We start from the raw sequence: 21,229 nt of genomic DNA, 5'->3' as shown, positions 1-21,229 counted from the left end.
TAATCTCTACTCCTTTAGTGAATCAACTCAGGATGTGGTGACTGCTTACTCAGTGAAGTGAAGGCGGTTTAGCATGTGTTCACATTAACCATCAAATCATAGGTAAGCGAAAGTCCTGGTGTTTTTTCCTTTTTAATTCCCTTCCACATGATCGGGTCAACATTCACTTTGTGATGTGGACACTCTTCATTCCTCTAGTAAATCCACCAGTCTAGCCTATGTTGATGTCTAAGTGGTTCCCAAGTGTGTGGTACAGCCAGTTAGTTTGTCCAAACCTCAACAAACATTGAACTTATAGTTTGATTAGCATTAGCATGCTGCACAAATCTACGGTCATTTGCAAACTGTTACAGATCAACCCTGGTGATAATGCCATACTGAGAGTCTCACCATTTAGGCAGGCCATAGATGAGTCAAAAACCGAATGTTCTGTCGGTCGGAAAACAAAAATGGTGCATACAGTCATGCCATCATTTGTTTTGGGTTTTTTTTTTAACAAAATTCAGCATGCTGGATCAGGCACTTTCGATTGCAACACGAAAATCACGTATCACAATTAGCACACTAATGATGCGAAAAACGAATGACCAAGAATTTGTATTCATTTTTCGTCTCGTCTATGGCCTGCTTTACAGTACTTAAGACCTGAAGGAAGAAGGTCTTAGGTACTCCGGAAATGCATTGAATGTTCTGTGTTCTCCTACTGTAAAACAACTATGGTGTCCGTTTATGAACCAGCGGTAATAGATCGCTGCTCAGTTCTCCGGCATTCTCGGAGAACACAGTTCTCCTGTGAATGCAGTTTATGAAGCAGCTCTCTGAACGAAGGGAGAACGGTCTCCAAACGCTGGAGAATGGTCTACAAACTCTGGAAATGGCTCATTTTACTATAATCTCGCGAGATTACAGTAAAAGATCAGTTTACTAAGCAGAGGTAAATTATCTCTGCTTAGTTTTCGGTCCCTCTGATTCTCCAGCTCTGGGCTGGAGAATCTGGAGGGAGAACACAGATCTCCAGAGAAGGGCTGACATGATCTCCTGAGTGTCATAAACTGTGAATGACCAGAGAATAGCTGAGATCTGTTGAATCGCAGCTATTCTCTGTGTCATAAACGGACACCTTTGTCATTAAGAATTGTGGACTCTCACTTTCACTAGACTGTATACACAGATTTTCAACTCTGGGTTGGTGTCCAACTTTTGTTGCCCAACTGGAGCCAGTGTGCTCAGTGATAACTTGACAGACTTACTGACAATCTGTATACAACTTTTGTTTGGCTCACAGCTTGATGAGACTCCTTCATTCAGTAGCTCTGTGCTGCAGTGCCATTTTGGAAAATGCAGATATAATGAATTTAACTGCATTATTGTGTGTTTTGGGGGCCCATAGAAATGGTTGGTGATAGTGCATCCTGTTGTCTTATAATACAGCGCTCCATATGACCTGCCCGCACAGTTTATTTTTCTGCAACATAAAACATGCATCATAACGCTGATGAAAGAGATACTGCCAGCATTTTTAATCCAACTAATATGGTCTTTTAAAACAGGGGATCCTTCCCCACACATCCAATGCTGGGATCCTCTGCACCATATTATAGCTCAGTTACAAGAAATAGCCATATTTTTGACCATTTTGTCTTTTTGACTGCAATAATTTTTTGAGGTCCATGGGTGGTATGCTGGCTATTTCATATAATTGGATTTGAATATAGGGGTTGGTCATGACCATGCAAGGTGTTAGAGGTTGGGACTTAGTTGTAGCTTGCCTTTTTTGCCAGCCTTTGCTGCTAGTGGCAAAAAAGACCTGGTCCAGCCACTGGAAATGTTTCCCCATCCTACAAACAGTTATGTCATATTTTGATTCCAATCTTTTTTATTAAAGTTTTAACAATAAACAAAAAGAGAAGAGCACCAAGTTACAAAATCATATCAACTGTTCACAATCTTACGTAAGTGCTTCTGTACAAAAAGAAGTACAACTGTAAGCATTTTCCCTGCAGGACATATCACACGGGAGAATAAGCAAGGTGGGGGGGTGTCTCTCAAGAGGCCCTGAGAAGGCCACCATCTCTTTAATCAGTAATACAAAATTCCCTGAACCAATATTCCGTCCCTTCGAAGGGGGGTAAAACCCAAGGTGGCTAGCTAGCACCTTGTGGCTCCTCCGTGTAAACTGAAGGGCAAATAAAAAGAGAAAGAAGGTACGAAAAGAGAGAAAAAGAAAGAAGAGATAACAGAGAGCACCCCCATCAATCAGCCTAACGGGCTTCCAAGTACACTTAAGAGGTAGTAGCCGTCAGATATTTAAACCAGGGATCCCATGTTTTCTCAAATGTGGACATCCTGCAGAATGACCAAGAGGCATTCATTGATCATGATTCAGGATATTTTGGCATTTAGAAGGGCAAATGGTATTGTGGGGGATTTCCATGGTCTGGCTATGGCAATTTTTTTGCTATAAAGATGAATACTATCAGGTGCAGCATGGGTCTCGGGGCTCCCTCCACAGGGTGACCAAGTAGTGCCTGTTGCGGAGACTTGGGGTTATGTCATATTTCAACCTGAATATTGAATTTGCAAACACCGGAACAGGACGGTGAGTGAGTTAAACAGCAGGAATGCTATAGAGTTTGTGTGGTTTAATGTCTCACTGCTGACCAGGGGCTCTATCAAACCAGCAACCACAGTTTAGTGAGCATGCTCAGTGTGCACTGGAACCTTCTGCATTTGTATTCATTTGGTACATGTCCTAGGATTTCCTGCGCACTTGTAAACTGCTGTTAGGTTGGAGACAATGGCAGATCTCAGGAAGAAGAAGAGACAGGAACAGGAAGTGAAAGAAATGATGGGCTTCCCTTGTAAAATGTCATATATGCAATTCCTTTATCTTGGTAAAATAACATAACCTTGTCTGACCCCAGTTATTAAACCAGTCCTGGTGACCTCCTGCCAAAATTCTTATATTCTTACCCAGACACATTAGACGGCAGTTGGATCATAGGCAGTCCAACCTCTGAATGTTTTTTGTTAGGAGATACTTTCATTGATAAACTTGTTCACATTGAGTGAGCTTGTATGTCTATGGACTAAGAAGATACAGTACCTTGAGTGCCATTCTAATCTCTTAGAGCAAAAGCCTCCAGTCATCAACATCAAACCTGGTTAGAGAGCTATTCTCCTGAACACAACTGGATGGAGGTTATTCCATGATGTGAACATGCACATAGATAACTGTCAAATAATCAGTCGGGTGGTGATTATTAGTTCACCTTTAGCAAAAAACTCCCTATGCCAATACAGGGCACCTGTAGATAACAACAAACTGTACAGCATTGATAAAAGTTGAATAACGCCCTTGCTATAGGTATAGGACTTTTATGTACCTCCTGAAGCCTGACTGGAATGCTCCCAGGACGTTGCTAAGCAAGGCCTAGTCATTACTGTTCACCTTCACCATCACAGGAGTAAGCTATCAAATGCTGAGCTCAGAGATACTGAATTAGGGGTTGGAAAGAAAATGTGAGGAAGGCTGAATCAGAGAAAGAGCTAACTCCTGTGATGAGGTGAGCAGTAACAACTAGACCTCTCTTAGCAACGTCCTAGGAGTATTCCAGGCTGGCTTCAGGAGGTACAATATGTAAATGACCTACACCTATAGCAAGGGCATTAATAAGGTAAAGTGGGTGAACAGGATGTAGGACCACTTTAAATTTCAGTTTGAGCTACTGATCCCTGTAAACAACAGGCTTTTTATCAGCAGGAGATAAAAAAGAGACCACAAACCTGAAAAGCAGCCAAAAATTCCCCTTGATGGCTGGATATGAAAACATATATTATTTTGCAGTATTTTATATTTACCTGACTATAAAAGTTAGTCCTGAATATATGCAGAAAACCTCTATACAAATGGAGTACCTTAGGCAACCTTTGACTCTAGTCGCTGATCAGCTTTCCCGTGAAACGGAATGTCATTGGATTTTCCCAGCTTGTATAAACAGACTCGTCGTTTTTGTGCCTCTTCACAGAGGATGCAGGGAATCAAAGATTCCATTGAACATAAGGGCTCTAATTAAATTCTCAAATCAGAATCTTTGTTATCCTGTGATTCCTACGTGAAAGACAAAGAGAGCCATTTCATCCTTCCTTCGTCACTTTAATATGCAAATGAGCGTTCCAACTCATCAGAGTTCATTGTTAGGCGACCGTGTATTGTATGAGTCTTGAAATATGTATGCGGCGAATCCCTGAAATATGCGCGCCTGTCGGATCTGGAAGTTTGCTTTGCACATGTCATGGTGGCATCTTTGCCACCTTGTCTCCTGCTCCCCTATTACGGTGTGTATGCCAGCTCAGGGGACTGCAGTATTGAAGGGGGGGGGAAGGGTGTAGATAATCCATACAGTGTGCAAGGGGCACCTCACGGCGGTGATTTATCAGCTGGAGCCGCTGATAAGATGGTGGAAGAGACCTAGGAGCTCGGCAGCCCTTGGGGGCTTCAGAGAGGGGAGGGGGTGCAGGATGAGGCTGGCACGGGGACAGAGGGGGCGAGAGAGACGGGAATATTGTGCCCAGAGCTGCCAGGAATGCCTTAATGTGTGATGTACTAAAAAGTGACACTGACAAAATGAATGTATACGACTATACCAAGTCACAAATCACGAGAGCATGCCGTAGAGCTGTGTTAGATTACTCATAAAAAATCATAATTCGGAGTCAAATATTGGTCCAAGAAAAGTGTTTCATAGACAACCATCATTGGAGAAATATGTGAAATTTTTGGCTTCACTGGACAATCTTTTCACATATTTTTTATTTTTTTGTCTGCATCTATTCGAATGAGTGAATATAACGCACATACATACCCGGTACCTGGCAAGTTTATTGAAAGAACAATTTTTTAAAATCAATATTATTACTGTTTATGTAGCGACATTTCATTGGTCACAAATTTTGCAAGCTACATTTTGTTCTGATAGTTTTACATTCGCACCTCTCCATCCTAATACCATCCAAACGACCATGACATCCCTTAGAACCGACATCGACAGACTTTTGGCTGCATTCAAATTCTAAAGGAAACAACTTTTTGGGTGCCAAATGCAGCTTGCTCTTGTCATCAACTTCTAAGATCATTCAGAATTTATTGACAGGTGCATCTGACTTGTAGATGACCTCCATCTGATCTGCACTTGACCTGCTTCAAGCTGCATTTCCATAGACTTGTATGGGGAAGAAAAGCCATTTGGACATGAACACAAGTCCATTCACTTACATTTAGGTGCAGACAAGAATGTCCAACTTCCAAAAAATATACCATTTACACAAGCTGTGCCAGTTAGGGCCTATGGAGCACAGACATGCATCTTCCATGTCGGGCTGTCTTTTACCATCACAGGGATGCACAGCTGTTGAGTTCCCATGCCAGTGTCCCATACATTTCTTTTGGGACACACAGCTGCATGGACACAGCTGCTGTGTCCTAATATAACATGCAGGTGGGTCTCTGAATGTACCCTATATGTGTTCGGGGACCCACGCTCATCCGTATGTCATATTTTGACACAGTGACTATGTCTGTACAGCCACATGTCCCTGTAGAAATGAACAGGACGGGAACGTAAGCAACATCTGTGCTTCTCCATGCCAGGAAAAATGGACTTGCACAGGACCCCCAGCAAAGCACCCTATGTGAATAAGCTCTAAAAGTGGACCTGCACTTAAAAGTAAAAGTACCGCTCCTCCTTCTCTCCTCCTGTAACAGATTTTTTTTTTTTTTTTTTTGTGAGTGGGTACCTTTTTCGTGACAGGTACCTATTCCCTCTCCTGTAATTCTGTGATAAGCGAGAACTACATTAGTTTGCTCTCCCCCCCACCCACAAACTACTGGGACATGTTCCAAGACAATGCAGAACTAGTCACACAGTGCTGCTGTGCCTTGCACATGGGGAGCTGGCTATGAGACTTTAAGAAGTCACAGCCAGCTCCCATATCCAAGATGGCAGCACCAAAGAGCCAAAGCCTGGAGAAGAATCAACTACAAGGGAGACAACACTGGACTCCTGGGCTGGTAAGTGTCTATTTCTTAAAAGTCAGCAACTACAGTATTTTTAGCTGCTGACTTTTGTTTTTTTTGTTTTTTTCTTAATGAGCAAAGTTTCTCTTTAAAAGGAGTCTACGGTGTATTTTCAAGTAGAGTATATTTTGAATAAGTATTGTAATGTTAGACTACTATTAAATGCTCCAAGTTACATTACTGCATTCTGATTTATTGCCGCCAGATCCTGATTGATCTGCGGTACTTCCCGGAACTTGTGGAGTTTGTCACTTGTACAATGAAGGCCCCAAATGCCTTCAATCAACTTGCTAAGAGCAGGGAAGAGCCATGGCTTGCCTCTGTAGGCATCTGAACTTTCTCAATACGTATGTGGACACATGAAGTGTATGGAAAATCAGCTGTAGTCGCAGCCAAGTGTGTGCATGCAGCGGTGGGTCCAAGAGACCCTGTAAAAGCTTGGGGCCTTCCTAAAGGCAAGGTCAGTTGAGCTTCAGGCTCATTGCCAGGAAACAAAGAAATCTTTGGTTTTCTATGTGCACATTTCTGCCTTGAGATGGGTTGGAACATGTTGACTAAAAATGGAGACATTCTGCATTATTACACAATGCACCAAAGCTTACCTGACAGTCACAGCACCGCAGCTCAGCTGCCGTGCATAGAAGTGAATTGAATTACGGTAAAAATAATTTTGTTATTTCAATAAAGTTTTAAAAAAGAAAAGTAAACAGTGTCTTGCATTGTAAGGACTCAAAGCACAATTTGTACAGTAAAATGGCTAGTTGTAATGTACATGCTGGTGTGAATGAGCCCTAAAGCAGAAATTGGTGAACAGTCCTTTATGACACATGGAATGCAAAGCAACCATAGACTTTGAAAGAAAAAAACACACAGAAAACCTAGTAAGTGCTAAGGTCTGTGGCACCATAGACCTTTTGAATTTCAGGGTTTATTAGCACTATAACCTTACAAATCCAAGTTATTTCATTTTATCTATATACTTATTATGGATCTTTGACTTAAAGAATTAAAACCATTGATCCACTAGCCAGGGATATAGCATTTGCCGTACAAGAGGTCAGCAAGTTGGCCAGGAGTCATAGATGAATGAGTTGGCTCAGCCCACTATCCTATTTGCCAATGAAAGTGAGACCTGAGCTTACCTTGCATTTCAAGAAAGCTCTGCTGTGTTTTTACTGGTTTAGTAGATAGACTTTAGGTTCCTTTTAGCCTGAATCAACATAACCTTTCTGTTTATACTTTCTCATTGCTCCCCAAGTACTACTCCATTGAGGTCATGATTTCCATACACTGGACTGAGGATGGCCAATAATCCTGAAACAGCTGTATGCAGTTTGGAATAAGTGGTTCTAAAATAGTAGACTGTATCTGAAGTTCTGGATGGACAGCTGGCCCAAGCAAATAAATAAAGGAAATGATTATAGCAGAAAAAGAACTAGGGACATTCTAGGACGGCACCCAAGGACATAAAAATAAAAAATTCCAGATTTATTAAACACATCGTTTAAAAGAATAATATATTATACACAACACATTTTTTACATACTACTAAGACCGCTTATACATTTACAATATAGTGAGTGTCCCATTTTACAGGTAACAGATTGTGGTCAACGCGTTTCGTAGATAGCTCCACTTTTTCAGGACCGGCAGTGAAACAGGCTGCAAGACATCCATGCAATTCCATTGATCTCAACATACTGGTCCAATGGACAGAAGGGAGAAGGTCTCTTTCAATGCTACCATCTTGTGACAGGACAACATTATGTCTTGGACCTCTCTACCCAATAATCCCAGATAGAAGTAACCTTTGTGATAATAAATGTAGCCTTAGATTCATTTAACTATGTAATCCCATATAATCCCATATACTAATTGTTATCACTATACTTAGATCTATGGAATTGCAGGGATGTCTTGTAGCCCTTTAACTAGTGGCCCTGATGAAGTAGAGCTATCTACCTAACTCGTTGACCACAATCAACCTGTTACCTGTGAAACAAGACACTCAGTATAATTAAACTATATAAGTAGTCTTTGTAGTGTGTCAAAAACATATTGTATCGTGAATCACATCCTTTAAACTTTTTTATCAGGGATCTCCAAACTTTCCAAGTAAAGGGCCAATTTACTGTCCTTCAGGCTTTAGGGGGGCCAGACTGTGGCCAGTGGGAGTAGAAAATTCCCCAGCATCAGTGGCCCATCATTGGTTTTAATGGAAGGATTAGTGCCCCATTGTTGATATCAATTACAGTAGATGAATAGTGCCCCATTGATGGTGTCAGTAGGAAGAATGGTGCCCCATCATTGTTGTCAGTTGGTGGAATAGTGCCCCAAGGGCCAGATAAGGACATGCAAGGGGACACATCTGCCCCCCGGGCTACAGTTTGCAAACCACTGTTTAATATGATATGATTAATAAATTTGGATTTTTGTTCATGTATCGAAATTATGTATTTGGGTGCCATCCTATGAACTCCCTAGTTCTTTTTCTGCTGTAATCCTTTGCTTGTTTGGGATGTTGGCACTCCAATGTTTTAGCCCCGTGTTATCCAGCTTCTCTGCTTTCTTTTTTTTTTTCAAGGGAATGAAGTAATGTTTTGAATGGCTCTGCCCACTATCTTAAAGTGAGGAAAAAATCCTTTATTTTTAAGATTTGTGATGGAGGACATGTTGATACCTTCTGTTTCAAGAAGATTTGTTTGTGCTTGCTTGAGCTATAAGACACCCCATGTTGTAGGGTTTCCAGAAATTCTTCTTGAAAAGAAAGCACTGGGTTAGCATTTGATGGGTCTCAGAACTGTGTTTAATGGTCCAACCCTGAAGAAGACAAATGTGACTGCTTGATTATCATAAAAATAGGACAGTTGGAACTCCAGTTTGTCTTGAAAGTCCATATATATCCTACTCTGGTGTCAGATCTGGAAAATTAATGATGGTTTCCAGTACTTCTTCTCTCCGTAACTTTGTGTATAAATGTCCCTATCACAGCTCAAAAGAGTAAAAGCTGAAACATTATTACATGCCTATACTAGTATATTTGTTCTACCAGTTAACCCAGCTTTATGTAAATATATTTGATTTCTTTTGAGCCGAACATTCCTAATCTCGCCTCTCCGTGCTTCTCTCAGAGACCAGCAGCCAGCTCTAAAATGGCTGCCAAGCTTTAAAATGGCTGCCAGCAATTCACAACAGTTTTGCGATAGTTCCGTCTATATTCTGTCCTCTCTTCCATGAACCATTAATAATGAAAAGAATGTGTTATCGACAGTTTCAAGCACCCTCAAGTGAGCAGAAAGAGAAACAGATAAACAAATTAGTGCATTAAATGAAAAATGCACAGCGGACAAAAAAAAAATGCCCTTTTCCTAGTGAGTATGTTGGCGTAAGACTGTGCTTTCCAAGCCAGATGGGAAATCTCAGCCGTTGTACCAAAGAAAATACTTTAAAAATTATGAAAAGGCAGGCAAAAACAGGATTTTCCAGGCCCTATAAAGTCATGATTGCTTTACCAAAAATATTATATATTTATGTATGTACATATACATCACCAAAAAGTATAAAGAATGTAAAAAAAAAAAATTATAAAACTTTCTTCTTCTGCTTTCCCACAGATTCCGGACAGTCAGATAATTCAAACCAGCAGACCGAGGTAGACATAAAGCCTCCACCAAATGGTAAGTGCTGCTTTAAAATACAGAATATATTGTCCTCATTATTAGAAATGTATTCACACTGCAATCACATGTAATAAAAAGACTGTATAATATAGCCATAGTTAAGTAAAAAAGATTAAAAAAACTTTCAAAAGTACCTTTAAGGCACTGTGCCTGCGTCCATTGGACCTTATTTAGTAAAGCTGCAGTTTTTCCCTTTGTTGCATTTGCAAGCTTTGTAATGCAAGTGTGTATACACACATACACACACACTCGCTCAGGGACAAACGTGAATGCTAAAGGTATCACAATCCTTCACCTTGGTATAATATTCTAAGTTCGGCTCCTGTAAAATTTGACTTCTAGAACAAGTCAAACCTAGATTTATAATTACAATAAAAACTAACAACCTTTACATTTTTGATTTATGCTGCATTTTGTTTTGCCAGATATTTGTACTACATTTTTATTTCTAGTTATTATAACTTTTTGTTTTAGATTTTTTAAAGTCCTATTAACCCCCCTGGCGGTATTCCCGAGTGTAGCTCGGGGTAAAGTTTCAGCACCACAAGCGGTAACCCTGAGCTACACTCGGGAATACCTTGCAGTGTTGGTCCGGGATCTCTTCTGCATTTACCTTGTCCTGCGCTCCCGCAATGTCCCCCCTGCAGTGTCCCCTGCAGGGGCGGACTGACAACTCATGGGGCCCCCTGGCAATAGGGGATCATGGGGCCCCTGTGTCCTTGCCCAAACTCAAAAAAGAATATGATAAAGGTACCAGGGCATCTCATGGGGCCCCCTACTGACCCCAGGCCCTTGGGCAGTGCCCAAGTTTCCAAATGGTCAGTCCGCCCCTGGTCCCCTGTAATGTCCTCCGGCGGATGCCGGTATCTGTCTTCCAGGTTCTGTTCCCTGCAACGTCGGGACGTACGGGGGGACGGAACTGGCGGGAAATTTAAAAATGTCAAAAAGTGACATTCACTAAATACACTAAAATCACATAGTAGAACATTCCTGTATCAAACCATTTCACATACATTTTGTCCCGAGTGCTTTGTCCTGTGCCCTGCCTGCATTGTTACCACCCATTCTGCCTGGAAACTGAGAAACGTCCATGGCGTCCAAAAATCGCCCCTTTAGGTAAAAATCGGTTTTAGACCGGCTAGAGAACAGCGATAGTAAATCAGAACCACTTGCAGAATTGAGTGATAATGATTCGTGGGGGAAATTCCTCATCAGACACTGAAAACGATTCTGCGACTTTGCTCAGCGATGTGCGAACTTGGCGCTATATTTCACATTTCAGTGTTTTTGGTTTGATTATATTATTGAATTAAATTTATTATTATATTATTATTTTTTATGATTATTTATTAAATTATAATTTATGATTTCGTGTTTCAAATTTTATCATACCCGGGATGTTTAGTAGACTCTTGTTCGGACAGATTTCAGTGAGTTATTCCTAAAAATTACAGCCTACAATAAAAAAAATACATATTTTCATGCAAAAAAATGTACCGCTTTGAGCACAGAAATACTGACATCATCAGACCGCTAGGGAGGCTACCAAGTCAACAGAATGGAGTAAAAAAAGATATAATTTTATGGGCTCTCTGACAATTAGTTTGGTGTTAAATAATATACCAGAAACATCTAGGGCCAATTAGGTTTATGTGCATGAATGGAGGTGCATTTGTTTTTTGCTCTAGGCATGTGCATTGTCACGCATGAACAATCATTTCCTTTGTGCACTGCCATGCATTTTGCTGCATGCTGACATGTGGTTTCCAAGCGTTTTTGAATTTAGAATTTGCAATGGAAGGGGTCAACAACCATTGACCAAGGCTTGTTCATACATGTTGCTAACACATCAAAGCACATGTTACATGTGTTATGATGTGCTGCCATTGACATCTGTAAGCTTCCCCATGTACAAACATGTTTTTAAAAAATGGACACATCATATTTTTCAAAACGCACTGCACTGCAGCTCTGAGTTTGGAACAGGCACTATTTTTTAATATGGGGAAGTTGGAAGTTTTAGCCCATTGCGACATATTTTTCTGAAATATATATCATTACTTCGACCCTATTTTTAAGTTATATTTTTCTTTACTAGGTTTCTGGCAGCACTTTTATGGATCCCAAAGAAAACCCTTACCCATAGACAGCAGTTATTTCTGACTTTTTTCTATTTGCCTGGCTGGCTCTGACATTAGTATTTCAATCTACATGCTGATCATGAAAGTCTGAGTGAAGTCAGAATTTACTAAGTTGCATACCTGTTACATGCATCAGTAATTTTTTGCACTTTCAGATGGAAAGGTCAGAAATCACACCTACATGCGTTCTCAGCACAGGTTTCCTTTAGGCCAAGATCCAGCTGTGCAGCGTATTGGTGCGTGTATGCTAAGTTGCTTTAGGTTAAAGTAGCCCATTTAATTTTGAATAAGTGAAGCCCAAAATGCACCTGACCCTTTTTTTAGAAGGTAACATACCAAAAGCATGCACAAAAATTAGTGTGTACTACCAAGTACATTGTGCAGCATTGCACGTTGTCGTTCATTCATTTGCCCGATGACAAGTGAGAGTGATCATAAATAAACTTGCACAGTTCTAAAAACTTTGCTCCATCAAAATGTGGTGTCTAAATGTTGTACTGATTCAAATCCATTGTCAGGTGACAATCCCGGTTCCATGTCCTCCATCATTTAGACCTGCCTTTTTCAACCAGAGTGCCCAGTTTCTTCAGGGGTGCCTTCAAGTGTCTTTAGGAGTGCCTTTGTAAAATTGCAAAAAATTGCCCAAAAATTGCAAATAAGCCAGTGGGTGGATCAAAGTTGCCTTTTAGTTACTCAAAGCCACAGATTTTCATAGTGCACCATTACAACCTTCCAGCCACCGCTATCCTAACAGCCAATGACATCACTGGTTGCTAAGGTGGACTGATTCAAATCCATGGTCAGATGACAATCCCGGTTCCATGTCCTCCATCATTTAGACCTGCCTTTTTCAACCAGAGTGCCCAGTTTCTTCAGGGGTGCCTTCAAGTGTCTCCTGGAGTGCCTTGGCAAAATGGCTAAAAATTGCCCAAAAATTGTATATAAGCCAGTGGGTGGATCAAACCTGCCTTTTAGTTATTCAAAGCCACATATTTTCATAGTGCACCATTACAACCTTCCAGCCACTGCTATCCTAACAACCAATGACATCACTGGTTGCTAAGGTGGATGTTGGGTGCCTACACAGTATCCTTATTTGCCCCTCCTCTGACCCTCTCTGTCAGCAATGAAGCCACCTTAGCTGAGTGAGGGAGAAAAGAAACATTGGTACACTAGTCACTACCAATGTTTTCAAAGGTGTATTTGCATTGGAAGAGTAATTCACCTCTAATTTTGGGTGTCCTGCATGTTGCTATGTTATGTAAAACTATTAGTTTAGGGGGTTTTTTTACATTATAAAATGAGGTGCTTTGAGATTGTGCTGAATTTTGAAGAGTGACTTGACTGAAAAAAGGTTGAGAAACATTGATCTAGACCTGTCTTTCTCAACCAGGGTTCCAAGGAGCTCTAGAGGTTTTTAGGGGCTCCGATTTTTGCTTATAAGAGACTACTGACACCAATGTAAGAAGGGCATTCTTTCTACTTCCAATGTCAGTGTAAGGAGAATTCTTCTCACTGACCACCAGTCTACTACATTGATGGTACATCACTGACCATCAATGTTCCCATGGCCATCAAAGTGGGGGATAAACGGAAATGACAGGTGCCTTAAATGTAAGGTTATGCACTTGGGGGCTAAGGGGGAATACATACTAGGGGGGTACAACTGGGGGAATCAATGGTGGAGAAGAATCTGGGAGTTCTGGTAGATCACAAGCTTAATAATGGCATGCAATGCTAAGCTGCGGATTCTAAATTGAGCAAAATCCTCTCTTGTATTAAAAGAGGTATAGACTCCAGAGAGAAAGATATCATTTCCCCCGGTACAAATCATTAGTAAGACCTCATCTGGAATATGCAGTTCAGTTTTGGGCACCAATTCACAGAAAATACATTGGGGAACTGGAGAAAGTACAGAGAAGGGCAACCAAACTGATAAGAGGCATGGAGGAGATCAGCTATGAGGAAAGATTAGAGGAACTGAATTTATTCTCTCTTGAAAAGAGGAGATTAAGGGGGGATATGATCTCCATGTATAATACATAAGGGGGGATATGATCTCCATGTATAATACATAAGGGGGGATATGATCTCCATGTATAATATATAAGGGGGGGATATGATCTCCATGTATAATACATAAGGGGGGGATATGATCTCCATGTATAAATACATAAGGGGGGGGATATGATCTCCATGTATAAATACATAAGGGGGGGATATGATCACCATGTATAATATATAAGGGGGGGATATGATCACCATGTATAATATATAAGGGGGGGATATGATCTCCATGTATAATACATAAGGGGGGGATATGATCTCCATGTATAAATACATAAGGGGGGATATGATCTCCATGTGTAATACAATAGGGGGGATATGATCTCCATGTATAATACATAAGGGGCAGGGGCGGACTGACAACTCATGGGGCCCCTGGGCAATAGGGGATCATGGGGCCCCTGTGTCCTTGCCCAAACTCAAAAAAGCCTATGAAAAAGGTACCAGGGGCATCTCATGGGGCCCCCTACTGACCCTGGGCTCTCGGGAAGTGCCTGAGTTTCCAAATGGTCAGTCCGCCCCTGATAAGGGGGGATATGATCTCCATGTATAATACATAAGGGGGGATATGATCAACATGTATAAATACATCAGTGGATCATATAGTGAACTCGGTGTAGAGTTATTCACCCTGAGGTCATCACAGAGGACAAGGGGGCACTTTTTACGTCTGGAAGAAAAGAAATGTAATCTCCAAACATGGAAAGGTTTCTTCACAGTGAGAGCTGTGAGAATGGGAATAGACTCCCTCAAGAGTTGGTTCTGGCCAGCTCAGTGGATTGCTGTAGGAAAGTCCTGGATTGTTTCTTAGACACACAGAATATAACTGGATACTAACATTTACAGGTAAAGTTGATCCAGGGAATATCCGATTGCCTCTCGGGGGATCAGGAAGGAATTTGTTTCCCTGCAGGAGCTAATTAGACCATGCTTTGCTGGTTTTTTTGCCTTCCTCTGGGTCAACTATGGGTATAGGATTATAACTTCTTCTTTTTTAATGGTTGAACTGGATGGACTTTTGTCTTTTTTCAGCCAGACTACCTATGTAACTATGCTCAAGGTTCCACTAGGTCCTCTTGTATAGCATCCACTTGGAGTGCAGACAAGGACAGAACTCATTCCAGTTCTAGACATCTAGTAGAAAAGGGTAAAAGTCCTGAAAGTCACACATCTCTGCAAAACCCTGTGAAAAGTTGTTTGTGACAACCTCAGCCCCGACTACAAGCAGGCCCCACCCCCAATGTACTTTTTGTCACCAGCGAAGCAAAATGCATTGGGGGCGTGGCCTGGTTGGAGCCCGGACTGAGGCTGTCACATACAACTTCTCACAGGGTTTTGCAGAGATGTGTGACTTCCAGGACTTTTAATCTTTTCCATCAATGTAAGGGGTCACTTTTCTTTAGGTCACCAGTGCATTTTTCACAATTATTATAAAAATTTGTAAAAAGTAAGTAATATAGTTGTATACAGCAGCCCTGGGTGTAAGTTACTCAAAGTATGCCACATTACTCATTTTTTTAAATTATTCTTTTATCTACAGCTTATTATTCATGCTAATGTCTCATGATCTGTAGATACAATAATTATTATCAGGGGTTCCCTCAGACTTGAAAGTTATTTCCAGGGTTCCTCCATGCTGAAAAGGGTTAAGAAAGGCTGGTCTAGACTGCAGAGTGGAAGGATCCTTCTTCAGATTCCCACATCTGGTCCTTCTTTGGGTTCAGGGATCATCTCAGGCTACAGAAGACTACACAGTGATGACATCAGGATGAGGGGACCATCTGGTACAAGACATAGACTGCAGCGCTGGATCACTGGTCTCTATTTCCTGTTTGGGAGATTTCTCCTCACTTTCTGTCTATATGATGGGTGGAAGATAACGGGTATACAAATAGCAATAAAATATATTTTTTTGTTAGAGTGAGGAAGGTTTAGAACCACTGTTATAAGAGTCAATGCTCACATCCTAACCAAGTGACAGATGTCAGACAGAAAAGGAAGTGGAAGCTTTTCAAACAGGGACGCAATCAGCATTTTAAACCTCACAGAAGTTCTCACCCTTCTTCACTTTATTTATAACAATAAAAAGGTTTTTATCTGGATCTGAGCTTTAAGGAACATAAGAATAACTTAGGTTAGGTTCAATTCTTTGTGAATGTGATGCAGGACACACAGAAACACATGAGCAACACCCCCCCCCCCCCCCCCATGCTTGGTCACATCTGTAGATGTGAACTAAGCCTTAAATACAATTGTCTAGATTTTTTTTTAATTCAATCATATAGTATTTTGAATGGTTTCTTTCAATGTTGCCATATAAGGGTGTGCTTTTTTAATACAACTGCGGATTAAACTAAGTTTTAATGTACATTAGAAACTTAAAAAAAAAACTTCAGATTGCAAAGGAGCAAGGGGAAGAGGAAGTCAATAATGACTTTTTTTGTTAAAGTGGTTCTAAAAGCTCAAGTTTTATTTTGCAAAAATAACAAATATGCTATGCTTAGCTGCTTTGTGTAATGGTTTTGCACAGAGCAGCCCCTATCCTGCTTTTCTGGGGTCCCCTGCCGGAGCTCCTGGCTCTTTCCACCTGCCGAGTGCCCTCATAGCAAGCCGCTTGCTATGGGGGCACTCATGCGGGTGGGCTCATTCTCAAGCCGGATCTGTGTGTCTGTAAGACACACAGAGCATGGCTCGGCCCTGACCCCACTCCCTCATCACTGGCTGTGATTGACAGTAGCAGGAGCCCATGGCTCCCACTGCTGTGTCTGTGCCTATGAAGAGGGAGAGAGCAGAGGGAGCCGAGGCTCTTGTGCACATCGTTGAATCGAGATAAGGCTGAGGTAAGTATTTAGGGGGCTGGGGGGGGATGCTGCTTGCAGAAAGTTTTTTACCTTCATGTATAAAATACATGAAGGTGAAAAAAAAAAAAACTTCTGCCTTTAGAACCACTTTAAGCTGGTTCTAGTTCAGTTTTAACTAAACTGCTTGAAGATAAGCGGTGACTTTTGGTCTGATACAGAATTGGAGGAGACTATGGAAATTTTTGTAACACAGGGGTGATGTGGTTTTTTTTTAGATTTTCATGTTGGTGTGTTTTATTTTTCCTTTAAAAAATGTAAATAAATTTTAGAGCACAAAAAGATTGCTAGAAAGACAATCTAAAAACTTTCACATGTGTCTGTTCAAGTGTTTGCCAAATTATGAGAAACCTATTATAATAAAGGCCTACAGTTTTTTCCATATTTTGATTTTGTATTTCCAAAAAGCTACGCTATCAGTTCCTCATGTGTTTTCTCTTTTCCTGTTTTAGCAGTGTAGGTTTTCTCCACACATTCTTTAGTTTTACATAACTTTAATACAGAAAATCTTGCAAAATTAATTTCAGACTGAAATATCCAGGCACTAAAGACTACCAGTAGTAGTTGTAGAAGTCTACACAAGAAGTCTAGAGTTTCTGTTCTGTGTTCATCTGCTAGATTGTAAGCTCCCAGGATCAGGCCCTCCTTCCCTCTTGTATTGAACTGTATTGTTGCTGTATTGTCTCCCTTATATTGTAAAGCGCTGAGCAAACTGTTGGCACTATATAAATCCTGTATAATAATAATCCCATACAAACGAAACTTCTCAAAGCCCGACTTCAGCCAAAATATTATTTAGTTGTGAATAGACCATTGCAGGTTATTAAACCTGTCTGCACCTTCTTTTGGGAAGAATATGGGGAAAATTTACTAAAACTGGAGCACTCAGAATCTGGTGCAGCTGTTCATGGTAGCCAATCAGTTTCTTCCATCAATTAGGCTGTGGCAATAAAACGTGGAATATGATTGGTTTCTATGCAGTGCTGCAACAGATTTTGCACTCTGTAGTTTCAGTAAATCAACCCTATAGACAACCAGTGCATGAATGGATTGAATAAAATTTTCATTTTATTGAGAAAATTGGGAGATTTTGGTGAGATTTTTCATGTTGAAGAAAAGTTTTGGAGTCAAAGAGAAAAGAGAACATTAGGTGGTTTTTAAGACTGCAGTGAGCTTTATATGGCTCATGGGGGAACAGAAGCTCCTTTTTACTATGCTGTACCTGTTCTTTTGCCCCAAAATGGCCCCTTGTTATTTGATTTTTTTTTTCACTGAAAGAAAAACAGATAAAAAAAAAAACATTTCATTTGACAATAAATAATCAAATACACATAAAACTGAATAGTAATACAAATGCTAAAAACATGGGCCTAATTTTTCTTGTCAATTTTTATTACATATTACATATTTTACTATGGGTCTGATTTATATCTATTACAGAAATTTAGTGTATTTTTTAAATAGAAACTATATGGAACTGTTCACACCTAGGCATGTGCATTGCTACATGTGCTCCATGCACAGCACAGGTAAAGTGTGAATCCAACCTGATGGCCCACTCACACCAAGCATGTTGGGGTGTACTGCTCAACACAGGCTGAGTGCAAAAACATACCAAAATCCATAGTTTCCAATAGGGTCAGTTAATACCAGCATGTATGTATAAATACATCAGTGGTCCATATAGTGAACTCGGTGTAGTTATTCACTCTGAGGTCATCACAGAGGACAAGGGGGCACTCTTTACGTCTGGAGGAAAAGAAATTTAATCACCAAACACAGAAAGGTTTCTTCACAGTGACAGCTGTGAAAATGTGGAATAGACTCCCTCAAGAGTTGGTTCTGGCCAGCTCAATGGATTGCTGTAGGAAAGTCCTGGATTGTTTCTTAGATACACAAAATATAACTGGATACTAACATTTATATGTAAAGTTGATCCAGGGAATATCCGATTGCCTCTCGGGGGATCAGGAAGGAATTTTTTTCCCTGCAGGAGCAAATTGGATCATGCTTTGCTGGGTTTTTTTGCCTTCCTCTGGATCAACTGTGGGTATAGGATTATAACTTTTTTTATTTTTTCTATGGTTGAACTGGATGGACTTTTGTCTTTTTTCAGCCAGACTAGCTATGTAACTATGTTACATTGGAATGCTGGGGAAAGTGCTGAAATGCACATTTAGAAAAGAAAAATAATGTATTATAGCTCCTGATGTGAACAAAAAACCCTATTTTATGCAATGCATTGAAAAAAATTAAACATCAATGTAAAAAATGTATGTCAATGCATGCCAACTGGCTCTAAATGCAATAGAAATGGTGTGAATCCAGCATATATAAACTAATCTAACCTAATATATCAAAATATATCAAATTAAAAAATAATCCTATAAATAAAGAAAGAAAAATAATAGTAGATTTTTTAAAGAAAATTTCTCTTAAAGAGCTTAGTTATGTGGAGCAAAATTGGCAGTTTTGCATCAAAGACACTCTACACATTCCTAGTTTTACTGAAAATTCCAATTTGGGGACTGGACAATTACCCATAAGAACTAGTTGGTGAAACCAGGGAGTCACATTTTACGAGAAAATTGATGGCTAAATTAACATTGACTGTGTTCCTAATTATGAGATTTCCCACTGAATCCATAAGGCAAATTTGTTTTACGAATGTAACGGAAAAGTAAAAAAAACAGGGTGTTCTTTATTTACCACTTATAAAACAGTAAATCTCTCATTTAACAAACATTCTCTGTGGGTGAACCTTCCAGTTCCATGTGCTTTAAAGGACAGTGATTGATTCTACACACGAGAATGTTTGGTGAAAGTCACAATTACTGCTTTATAAACAGACCATTAGAAAGTCACTGGTTTAGTGATCCATGGTTGTTGCCATATTATTATTATTATTATTATATTCTCTATAATAAATTATCATTCTGAAGTCCAAAATATGTGAAGGTGGCCTAAAGTATATTTATATAATTCTGTCTCTTTTCTATTTGCCCAGGACATCTCACCTTCCAGGACTGCTTTGTCACCTCTGGTGTGTGGAATGTCACAGAGCTCGTCCGTGTGTCACAGAGTAAGTATTTAGGATTGGAACTAAGAAGAAGAAAGGACCTAGAGTAACTGGATTTTGTGTAGAGGTTTTTTCTTAAGGAACTAAGGTGCACATAGATTTTAGTAAATAATCTAATACAACTTTTATCAACATTTTTACCATACAGGAACCCTTAAAATATTTTTTATGTCTGCCAATTCATTGGGTGTCTGTGAAGAAAAAAGCTGAAAAAAATGGTGTTATGCAACTGGCTCTGCTAAATGGGATTAGCCTCAAAACTATGCAGGCATTATCAGATGGGAGGTCTATAACTATTACATGAGAAGTCAGTTAACCAGCTCAATGAACCCTAGGCGTCCATGGAACCCCAGTTTAAAATGGCTGCCCAAATGTATATGGGGAAACTGCCACACTCATCTGGTTAGAAAACCTTGCCCAAAAAGCTACTGTCTTTTTCACAATAACCTGGGGTTGGATGTTTCTATAGAAATCCTCCCCTGCTTGTCTTCCAAGACTACAATGTATGTTTGCACAATACAACCATTTTTGTTTGGAGACCAGCAAAAGATGGAGGTGCTTGAAGGTGCTAAGATGGATTCCCTTAACTGACTATGGCCATCCTTAGGGAGGCTAGGGTGAAGTAATTGTCCACTGGGATTGGAAAGGTCAACAGTGAGAGGCTGGGAGGGCATATTTCAGAATAGCAAAAACCTTAAAATAAACCTGCCATTAAAGAAATATGGAGCCTGTCTTTGCCAGGCTGTCATGCCTATCCTGTGCCCCTTGTAATTATTATTATTATTGGCATCTCCAATATATCTATCAGTAATCAATTTCAATCAATTGTCTGCGCTAATTCCCACCACTTGAAAGTGTAAACCAAAAATGTATCCACCTAGATATAATTCAATGTAACTAGTGAGAAATAAAAAAGACAATAATATGCCATATACAAATATGTGCAATGTTTCAACTATGTGCACAAAAAGTCTTCATATAATAAAAACTCCCATACATTAAAAAGCGAATGTCCAAAATAAAATGTGAAGGGAAAAGACAACTATCCACCAGAAGAGATCCTGAAGATAAGGGTATTCGAAGACAGGTATAAAGCTTCCACCAGATTTTAACAAAATGCAGACTTACCGAATGGGGATGACCCTCCAACTCAAGGTTTCTCAAACAGGGTTCCTCCAGTGGTTGCCATGGATTCCTTGAGCAATAAGCAATTTCTCCCTCTCAGATAAGTTCCCACTGACACCATTGATCTGTAAGGGGGTATATCTTCCTATTGACCACAGGTGTAAGAAGCATTCCTCCCACTGACCATCACACTAATGTCTCAT

At 40.1% G+C, this 21,229-nt stretch overlaps 1 protein-coding gene across 9 annotated transcripts in view; it reads left to right on the top strand.

The window, feature by feature from the left end:
- NFIX (nuclear factor I X) overlaps positions 1–21,229 on the top strand; it is a 326,337-nt gene that overhangs the window by 234,360 nt on the left and 70,748 nt on the right. For all 9 annotated transcript variants that reach the window (XM_089659080.1, XM_089659086.1, XM_089659085.1 and 6 more), the window contains 2 exons: positions 9,691–9,753; positions 19,830–19,904. In XM_089659080.1, the coding sequence (XP_089515206.1) occupies positions 9,691–9,753; positions 19,830–19,904 (138 nt within the window). The remainder of the gene's footprint in view (positions 1–9,690; positions 9,754–19,829; positions 19,905–21,229) is intronic.

This window comes from Staurois parvus, unplaced genomic scaffold (assembly GCF_062004578.1).
Source record: "Staurois parvus isolate SC_StPar_1 unplaced genomic scaffold, SC_StPar_1.0 ptg001131l, whole genome shotgun sequence".
NCBI classification, from domain to species: domain Eukaryota; kingdom Metazoa; phylum Chordata; class Amphibia; order Anura; family Ranidae; genus Staurois; species Staurois parvus.
The sequence above is the reverse complement of the archived record's forward strand: the minus strand, read 5'-3'. Positions and strand labels throughout refer to the sequence as shown.